General features: G+C 45.0%; 1 protein-coding gene across 2 annotated transcripts in view; it reads left to right on the top strand.

Moving 5' to 3' along the window:
- The first annotated feature begins 1,150 nt into the window (after positions 1-1,150).
- RSPO2 (R-spondin 2) overlaps positions 1,151-10,799 on the top strand; it is a 162,991-nt gene continuing 153,342 nt past the window's right edge. Inside the window, exon 1 of one of the 2 annotated variants that reach the window (XM_042924313.1) lies at positions 1,151-1,274. In XM_042924313.1, coding sequence (XP_042780247.1) covers positions 1,181-1,274 — 94 coding nt within the window. In that variant the 5' untranslated portion in view covers positions 1,151-1,180. Of the gene's footprint in view, positions 1,296-10,799 lie in introns of both variants that reach the window. The other variant, XM_042924312.1, reaches the window with a different exon arrangement.

Below are 10,799 nucleotides of genomic sequence, written 5' to 3'. Positions count from 1 at the left end.
GTTTAGCCAAGCACTCCAGGAAAGCCCGGAGGGGATTTGCCTCGGGTTGGGCTCGCTGGAGGCTGTCAGCGCTCTTTAGGACCACAGGGAAACCCGAGAGTTTCTGGCTTTAGGACCCAGGAACTCCGAGGCAGCCTGACACAGATGCCTTGGACCACAGCACCACCTACTTATAGAAGCATCCCGAGCCTCAGCCCGGCTGCATCTCCGTCGGAAAGTGCGCTCGCCACATCCCTTCGGCCTCGCGGGAGCGTTCTGTCTCCCACAGCTTGGAAAGGGAGAAATCCCTGACGTGAAGTGGCTGTGGAGTAGAGCCTAGGATACCGCCCAGTTGGATAGGGACCCAGAAAGAGAGCGGTCGTGCCGGTCGCCCGAGCGCCGCACTCACCGGCGGGGACGCAGCATCCCCGAGGCTGCGGACGCGCCCGCCCCGCCGCGCTCCCGCTAGCGCCGCCAGCCCAGCGGACCGTGGGCGCACTGCGAGCCCGCGGCGTCCGCCGGAATCCCGGAGCTGCCGGGCGCTCCCGGCGGCTCCCGGCAAACTTTTCCCCAGCCCACGTGCTAGCGAGGCGCCTCGCTTCCCCAGCCCGGGATGGAGCGCCGCGCCTAGGCAAGCCGCACCGTCCGAGACGTAAGTGCCGCGGTAGGCGACCCGCGTCCGGCCACCGCGGCCAAGGCGCTTGCTTACCCCCACCGAGGGACCCAAAGGCCAGCGGGGGCTCTTTACACCCTACTCCCGCGGAGCTCTTTCCTTTCCCGGGAGCAGCCTCCCGACGCCCTTTCCCCTGGGTCGGAGCCTGTAGCTCCGCAGACGTTGCGAATTCACTGATTGTAAATCACCCTCCCCACCAAATCGCCGGCAGCTGTGCGCTCGGGGTTAAACTGCCCCGCAGCTCGTGCCTGGCGGTAGGTTCGCGTCCCCCTCCCTCCCCTTCTTAAATTGGGGCGCGCGAAGAGGCGGTTGTCTCCCCGGGGCGCTCTCCACTCCACGTCTCCTCCTCGTCTCTCAGGTTCAAGGCTTGAGAGATGCTGACCGCGCAGAACTGACCAGTGCGGTCCCCGGGCTAGTGGCCACTCACCCTTTGCATCTTCCCCAGCAGCGCGGTGGGCGCCGGCTACTTGGATGAGCTCTCCAGTTCCCCGACTTTGAGAGGCGCCTGTCCCCCGCCCGACCGCCCAGATGCAGTTTCGCCTCTTCTCCTTTGCCCTCATCATCCTGAATTGTATGGATTACAGCCACTGCCAAGGCAATCGATGGAGACGCAGTAAGCGAGGTGGGTCCTACTCTGCCCGAGGTGCGTGGGAGCCGGGTGGAATCGAGGCGGAGGCGGGTCGCGGCACTCAGGCGGGGGCTCCCGGGGCTCAGCTGGGCAGACAGTGCCCTCTACCTCGCTCTCGCGCGCCACCGCTCCGCACTTTGTGGGCCCCTGAGCTCGGCGGAACGCAGTCTTATCCGTTCTCAGTAGGCACCGCGAGCGGGAGAGAGAGGTGCGGAGAGCCGGGGGAGCCCCGCGGGCGCTCAGGGCTAAGTGGTGCGGTCCGTAGCCGGTTCGTTGCCACGCTTCTACTCCTCAACTCTGCTCTTTCGCTCTCCTTTCTTATCGGGCATCCAGTTTTTCTTGTTCTTCTGCTTCTCTGTCTTCATTTCTTTTTGGTCCTCTTACCCATCTCCCGTGCAGCTCATCTGTCTCTACATTCCTCACCCACGTGCGCCCCAGATCGCTTTGAACACCGCCTAGTAGTGTGTGTGTGTGTGTGTGTGTGTGTGTGTGTGTGTGTGTGTGTGTGTGTGTGTGTGGGAGGGCGGGCGAGTGAGCGAGCGCAAGCTGAGGAGGAGTACCAAGTCGAGGTGGAGGACCTAGACTTACAGGGAAAGGGAATAATTGACCTCTATTTCTGGAACCTAAGACTAGATGGGATGGTTTATTGAACTTTTTGCATCGAGCAGCAACTTGTACGCAGGGTTTCGGGGCGGGGGCATTGATGTTTTGGGGACAGGGCTGACTTTGCTCTCTCCATGATACTTCCCGCAAAAGTAGCCGTTTATGTTCTCAATGAAATTCACTTGGGGCTTTTTAACCGCTCCCTTAATCTCCATCGCTTGTGTGCGCTGCAGGGAAGGCGAGGGAAGGCCTCCAGAAAGATTTCGGAGAGCTAGCTTTCAGGCAGATTTACTGTGCGCCCATCTCTGTCTGAGTCCTGCTGTGGCTGCAGCTAATCCAGCTGCATTTTAGGGGAAGGGCTGCTAGACACAATGAAGTCATCTGGGGGATTTAAACACAGCCTCAACACACACACACACACACACACACACACACACACACACACACACACACACACACACAGTCAGTGTATTACCCGCGCATGGACGGTGCATAGCAGCCCCTTAGAACTGTCTTCGACTAGCAATTTGGACTTTGGCACAGTTAGGATTTGTCTTGAAGTTAACAAATTTCGAACCCCCCCCCCCCCCCGCCCGCCCTCGCACCCCGGGATCTAAACGTCGCACTCGACTTGTGATATGATTTGTCTAGAACCCATTTAATAGAATCTCTGGTCCTGCACCCAGATTTTGGAGAGCGCTCTTCACGCCCTAATTTTTCATAGCTTTTTAGGACGTTATTAAGCTGGAGATTGGCGGGCCCAAGGGCAGAGCTCGGGGTAACTGGTGGTGTGCGATTTCAATAACCTCCGCTCTCCAGTTGACGCTACGGATCTGTGGTTTTTAAAAAGGCCACCCCTTCTCTTTTTCCCATTTCTGGCATTTGGAAAATGCTTATTTTCAGAAACCATTGCGCATAAAAATGCTGGGGAGAAATTTCTTCCCAGAAGCCATGAAAGTTTAATATTGATGTTCGTCCTGAAAAAGTCCTTTTCCATCTCCTCCTCCATCTCCCCTCCCCACTGCCTCCTCCCTCCACCTGCTATTTTCTTTTCAGGTATTCGCAGATCTGGCAATTTTTGGTTACACTGTGGTCAAGTGTGTTTGGAGAGACTCCCCACCTACCAGCACACGATGCAGTCTACTTGGTCGGAAAAAAACTGAGGCGCTTCAAGTTTGTGCGAATATAGAAATTCCTAAGACGCACATGCCAGGTTGTTCGTTAGGTGACTTACTAATCCCGCGAGGTCTTTCTGATCCACACTGCCTGTCTCATTGTGGCCGAGGGAGGAAGATGCTAACATAACGTTTTAGTAGAACTTAACACGGCGATGCTGGATGGAGGACATTACAGCACCCCTGCGGCCAGAAGTGGTATTGCATGCGTTTCCCGGCCGTGGCGTCTCTTAACTTGGCCCTGTGCCGCCTTAGGTATCTGAGGCAAAACCTATTCATTTCAAAGCTGCTTGGCAAAATCTCATAGCAATTACCTTCCATGTCCCCAAGTGCTGACACTTAGAAACCCAATTCTAAAGCGTGCAATAGTGACTTTTGCCAAACCAACCTTTCAATTTAATAAAATTCAACTGCTTTCAAGTACGTGTAAATTGGTAAGGTTGTAAAGGAAAAAAAAATTATCAAAGTTTGCCACTCCCCCCCCCCCCCCCCCCCCCCCACACACACACACACACCCGGCCTTTTCTTAACAGATGTCCCTTCCCAAATTCCAAGTTTCTGGCTAAAATAACTACGGGTTTTAAAAGTGACCACACTATCTGTGCCAACAAAGGGTGTACTGTGTTTTTAATTAAAAGTGGAACTACTTGAAGGCCTGGCTAGACAGCACAGGGTGATAGTAGCTTTTCTGCTTTGCAAGAAAGCTTAGGGATTGCATTGTGAGTGTATTGAGATGAATAGAGATCTAACTCAGGTTGTGTGAATTGTCCCTCTTCACAAACTTAAGCTGGTTTTAATTGATCTCATGTCCACTGATTGATTCTACACCAATTGTTATGCCTACCAAACAATTGGCTTTCCCAAAGGAGATGGATTTAAATTAGTTCTTTGGTGAATGCCTGACCACTAGCCAAATCATGTCAGCAGTGACAGTTGACACGCTAGAGCCTATTGTGTACCAACATTTCCCCTTTTCCCTTTGTTTTGGGTAGTGGCAGTTAAATATTACTTTCTAGGGAGAAAAGTGATTAGTACCTTCTCTCCCCCTCCTGCCCCCCCCCCCCCCCAATAAAGAAGTGTTGTGGCTTAGAAGATCAGTGATTTTTTTGGCTTTGTGCTACTGTGCAGGCAGCCGAGATCCCGGGATTGGTTAGACTGATGCCTGCGAGCTGATGCTTTTATTTTTTCTTCCATATTCCATCTGCAAATAATCAAACCTTCACTGTGGAGCACTCTCAGAACTCCTTTGGCATTATGTTTAGTCTGCTCTATGATCTCAGATGCTCTATAATATCATTTTCTTAATGAAATAAAATTCTTGGCAGAGACTAGATAATTTAGTCAGTTAAAATCAATTGCATCCAGTTTGGAATAGAGAGCAGATATATCATTTAACTGTATGTTCTATTTCAAAATCTAGCCAGAGGACTGAGAGAATAGAATGTCAACCTTCCTACTTTTGGCCAAACCTAGTATGTGGGAGAGATCACCATAAACCACAGTACCTACAGTCTTTCTTCCTCTTCTTTAGAAAAAAAAATCCTAAAATAAAAATGTATTTGATAATCACTCATAGCGCCTGGTAATAATAATTTTTAATTAGGCCCAAACACAATAGAGAATGAATATCGTGTAGAGAGGAGACCCATGCCAACATTTTGAAAAGCTGATAGACAACTCATGTTTTGTCTACATGGTAACAGTTGTAACTCCTTGGCCCCCTCACCCCGCCCTCTTGTTCAAAAGTATAGTCATTATTAGCTACTATTAGCCCCCACTGCCTGTATCTGCCTTGGAAACACTTATGATTTATTTATATGGTAAATTGTGTTGATGTGTCTCATTCTTTGAAATGGTCGTAAGCCACATTTCAGGCTGACTTACCGAAAGGTGGATAGACAAATTATAACTTTATTGCGGTTTCTGAGCTTTCTTGAGGTTGGAATGCAGTGACTTAATTATCTATCTCCTTCATTCTCTTTACATTTTAATCAGTGATTTGTGAAAACTTTTTGATACAACTCTTTAAAAACAGCAAGACTCCTGGATATGTAGTTGGTGTTCCTGGTGGTTGGTTGGTAGGGGGCAGAGTGAGACAAGTGTTTCCTGCCTAGCCTTTTCCATACTAAAGCCCCAGCTTCTCCCTCCCATAACCTCTCATTTTCCCTAAGATTAGATTTGGCTTCCTCTATGAAACGGAAGTGTTTATCACAAATAGTGTGGTATGTTTCTGGCAATCGAGGTTGGTGAAAAACATTTTCTCTTCTATGTTATAGGGCTACATAAAAACTTGATGAAGAGATTGGAGATACTTGGTTTTACAAGTACTTTTAATGCTAGCTTATTTCTCCTGGTATTCTTTCAAAAATACAAATGGCACTTGGGACATAGATTTACCTACACTTAAATGAAGAAGATTTAAAATGTTTTGTATATTAGCTTTTTAAAGTTCCAGAGTATTTCAGAAAATATCCTGTGATGTTTAACTTTGCATATAAATATGTTCTTTCTTTACTTCTCTTTTGTTAATGGGCTGTTTTGTTCTTCTAGCATAATTCTGAGTTTTTCTGGCTAGTATCTTACCAGTGCACAGAGGTTAAAAATCGGCTGTGTCTCAACCAACATTTTGTTATGCTACTGAAATTTGGAAGCGATTCAGAATAGGTGATGTTCCCCCCAGGCCTCCATTTAATTCTGGCTTTCTTTATCTGCTTATAAATCCAGCTTGGGTAGAAGCCAATATTTGTAGAAGTCACAAGTTGGAAATGACGCTTCTAATTCCTTAATGTAAAACCACCTCTTGACTTATTCAGAGATGAACTGGCCAGTTTTTGGATCATCCAAGATACATTTTACTTCATTCCTTCCAACTGATTGCCTTTTAAACCTTTTTACTCCCCTGGGGATCAGCACCCTTACCCCTCCTAAGTGTAGGAAATAAATGACAGTCAAATCATTTGATAAAACACATGATAACCACTATGCTAAAAGGGGATGATAAGCTCTGGGATGAAAATAGTTTTAAATTTCCCCCCTTTTTTGCCCCCAAAATGTCATGATCACTTTTTCCCATTATCTGCAACAATCAAGGATTGGTCATTAGGTACACTGTTGCATGTCGATATTTACACATTTTCATAATTTTAGCTTGAGTAAATATGGAAGATGCTCATTATGAGAATTTATGAAATATGGAAGGTGCTAATTAATGCTGAAGAGCACATATAATGCATATAATTGTATATGTGCTAAGGAAAGGATATATACACGTATAGGTGTATGTGTTTTCATGGGTGTGTAGAGAAAGAGATTGGGGTAGGATGACAATGGAGATCGGGTCTTCAGAACTAAAAAGGATTTTCACTTTCTTTACCAGTTATTCTCTTGTCCTCTTTCTCAGACTGAATGACGGGACCAGGATGGGAGTGGAGGAGAGAGAATGAGTAAGGAGAGTGTGCTTTTATTCTTTCCAAGGCCTGCCCCTCCCCCATTCTTCTCTCTTCTAGGACCCGCCCATGCCAGTCATCTTTTCAAGCATGCTGCTTTCCTCCAAACTTAAAATTTTTAATTTCCTTCTTTCCCTTGCTTTACAATCTCTTCTTTTTTTAAAAAAAATTTTTTTAATGTTTGCTTATTTTTGAGACAGAGACAGAGCATGAACAGGGGAGGGCCAGAGAGAGGGAGACACAGAATCTGAGGCAGGGTCCAGGCTCTGAGCCATCAGCACAGAATCCAACATGGGGCTCGAACTCACGGACCGAGAGATCATGACCTGAGCCGAAGTCAGATGCTTAACCGACTGAGCCACCCAGGCACCCCTACAATCTCTTCTTTTTCTCACTTGTACCCTTCCCTTCATTCCCTTGTATTCCCTTGTTAATAGTCCTGTTTCATTCACCTTTCAATCAGTTACAATCTGGTTTTATTTCATTCACCCTTCAATCAGTCACAATCCACCATTTTATTGAAAAGGTTTTCTTAATGGTCCTCCGTACTTCTGTTCACCTCATTGCAATGCCGCCAACATCCCTACAGGCCTCTTTGACTCATTTCTCTGGAGAAATCCCTCCTTTCCAAAGAAGGGCTCTTCCTTTGACCAGTGACTTCACACTCTAGTTTTGCCTCCTGTATTTTACCCACTTCTCTTCTTTGGTCCCCTCATTCAGAGTAGGTGTACACCAGTGTTTATTTTCCTTTATTCTTTCCCTTGAGGGGATTTTATCCATCCCTGTATCTTCAACTGTTATTTCTATGTCAAGTCCTTCAACTCCAGCTCTGACTTAAAAACAAATATAAATATTCTTTACTTCAGAGTATATTCCCCTCTCACTTCCCGACTACTGCCATATGGATAGATAATCCATGCACCCTCATGTATGGATAGATAGGCCGTTCCATGCACACACAAGCTCGACAACTCCTCTCCTCTTCTGTGCCCTCTCCCAAATGTTTTCTCTGCCTGTGTTTCTTATTCTGTTCATGAGGTTTGTGTGTCGAGGCTGGAAGCCTCACTGCAGTCTTTGCCCTCCCTAGTGCCTCTTATATCAGTTCATTGGGTCTAGTGCATGTACCTCAGAAATGTTTATATCCACCCCATCCTTTCTATTCCCAAAGATACTTCCTAGCTCACACCCTTGAGGACTCCTTATCTCCCAGCATCTACTACTTCACTCCATCCTTCATGAGGCTGCCATGTTGAATTTTTCTCAACCACAGATCTGATCATGTTATTTCTGTTAATAAACCCCCAAACATCGAGGTCTCCATACTGACAGCAGAGCAAGTGCCAGCCTCTTTCACACTGCATTCAAGGCTTTCCTCACCATTTAACCACAGCCCGTTTCCAACTTTCCACCACCCTGGAAGTGCCACAAGCTTAAGCTTTCCCAGATTACTCCATTTCCAAGCATACTATGTGTTTTGAGGTTTTTTAAGTTGTTGAGCATCTGGTGGTGCCCAGCTGAAGTCACTGCCTCTATGAAGCCCACTGGAATTTTCTGCCCTTTTTCTGAAGTCAGAATCTTATTCCCTCCTAGCTTTCTTGGCTTTCTGTGCTCCTCTTAAAGCATGCTTTTATTACTCCTTAGGCAAAATGTCTTACCCTAACCACATTTCAAACTCCTCTAGGGAGGAGCTTGGGGAGATTCATCTCCATATGCCCAAAGCAGGCCTTAACAGAGTGCTTCTCCACAAGCTGTGGCTGAACAAAAAGTCCTTGACTAAAAGATTTTGTCTGCCCTTGAAATAATTTTGGTAACTTGAAGTTTTTTAAAAAAACTAAGTTATTTGCACATAGTTGAAGTTTGAATGAATCATTAGATAATAGGCATAATCTCATTATTTGCTGTTCTTCATTTAAAGACAAAAAAAACGTTGATACATAAAAGCCTCCCCAGTCCAGCCCTCACTCTGAAGTCTCTTCTGATAATCTTCAAATTTCATAGAGCACACTAGTGTCTGTTTGTATATCTGTATACCTGTTTATTATTCGAATGATAGATATCCCACGTGGCAGAGGAGTTTGGGCCAGTGAAGGGGAAATCCTGGAGTGAGAATAATATACGTATTTTAAAAGATTTTTTTCTAGATTGAGGGTCAACCAATAATTGTTCATCCCAAAACACTTTTCCCATATGAATAATCATTTAGGGGAAAATAAAAGAAAGCAGTATTTCTTTTCCTAAAAGGCAATTCTATTAATAACCTACAAAGTGCAGGAAAAACATTCAATCCGCATTCTTGTCTTCTGACTTGAGTATAATCAACCCATGTAGACACGCCTATGAGAGACACAGGTGTGTGTGTGTGTGGAGGGGGGTGGTGGAGAGAGAGAGAACAAGTTCATTTGTAGGTGTCAATAGACCCCATAGGTTGTTTTTGCATAATGCCTTCCAGGAGAGCATTGACCATTCACTATTTGGAGCAGGTGAGATCAGTTTAGCATAACTGGAAAGTAAACTGCTTACTGAAATGTGATTTTAAAAACTAATGGTTAAGTGGAAGAGAGAACTAGAATTGAGTCCTCCTGAATTCGTGGCTCTTCTGTACACAATACATGTCCGACATAAACACTATTTTAAAAAAATCACCTTTGAACCCATTCAAAAGTCTTTTGAACTACAGACTTTTATGAAGCCTCAGAACTTCCTACAATTCCTAATTCTGCAAATAAAGTAACTAATATTAAGTAACTGAAGGCTGGATAGGTGAGTTAACTGAAGTATAGGACCATAAGTGTGATCTGATTTTAAAAAATCTTTTTTTTCGTACTTGTGGTGCTAAATGTGTTTTTATTATACTTTCTTTTTGTATGTGTATTTTTGGAACCCTGTTATGTCTTGTACTCCAGTAGCCAGAATAAATATGTGTGTCTGTAGGTGTGTGCCCATGCAGATGGCTGTGTCAGTGTGTGTATTTGTAGATGTATTCATGTATTTTATGTGTACTCACATATATGTTAAACCATCATAATCAGAATAACCAACCAAGGTTAGAGAAAGACTATTAAATATTCTTTTACTCTTAAAATGTAGAGTAATTACAGGTAGTTTTCCTTCTCATCTAGTTGCTTGGAGAAGACCTTTAAAATGTATTTAAAACTTTTCAATTTTCATCGCTTGAAGGCTGTTAAGAGCATTTAGAGAGTTTAGCTTACTTAGCACCTCTCTTTATTATTATTTTTAATGTTTATTTTTGAGTCAGAGACAGAACGTGAGCTGGTGAGGGGCACAGAGAGAGGGAGACACAGAATCTGAATCAGGCTCCAGGCTCTGAGCTGTCAGCACAGAGCCTGACATGGGGCTCAAACCCATGAACCGTGAGATCATGACCTGGGATGAAGTGGGATGCTTAACTGACTGAGCCACCCAGGCACCCAAATACTTAGCACACTTCTTTTGAGCAGGCTTTCCTAACTTGGGGTCAAGAGATGGGACTGGGGTTTTTGTGAGTCCCCTGAAAATTAGGAGCAAAACCTTTCTTTTTAGGGTGTAGAGAGGAGCTAAAGCTTTCACTGGAGTCTCAATGTGGCCATGGTTGATCTGTTTCCTTCAATAGGTTAAAGAAGCATTGGTTAAAGTAATAAAAGGTAGACCTTCTTAATTAACATGATGCTAAGTGGTTGTTTCAAATTGATATATACCTTTGTCTAAAATTTTATTTTCCAGGTATGGGTTTCCAGTCATTTGCCATATGTATATTTCACAATATGAAGGCACATCAGAGGCACTATCTCAAGATTTATCTCCATAAATTACTTGGCTAATGATCCCTTACTCAAAGAGAATGGATGTTTAATTCTCTCCATTCTTCTAAAAAGTTTGTGGAAGTGTGAAATACACAGAATAAGAGGTTTTGTTAAAAACCTCTTCTCATATGGTCTAATTTTACTTCATTAATAAAATGGTAATATAGAGTTTTTAGAAATTGCTCTTGCAATTTTCTAGCTGATGACATAGGCTGGCATTGAAGTGATTCTTACATATCCTGCTGCTGGCTCACAGATTGGTCAAAACCAGGCAAACACACTTCCATTGAGGTCAAGTGGGCTTCTGTTAGGTGTTTGCTGGCTCAGTGGATTTTATATTTTTCTACGACGGTGGCTTTAGTGTCTCCCCTATTGCTGGATACAACTTGCCGACCAGCCACTCAGCGGTTAAAACTCACTGATCGATAGAGGGCACACTTTGCATTCTTTTCCTGTGCTTTGTTCTCTGAAGTTCGGTAGGATGTGTGCTTACTT

This window comes from Panthera leo, chromosome F2 (genome assembly GCF_018350215.1).
Source record: "Panthera leo isolate Ple1 chromosome F2, P.leo_Ple1_pat1.1, whole genome shotgun sequence".
In the NCBI taxonomy this organism is placed as follows: Eukaryota; Metazoa; Chordata; class Mammalia; order Carnivora; family Felidae; genus Panthera; species Panthera leo.
This window is presented reverse-complemented; position numbering and strand designations above follow the sequence as displayed.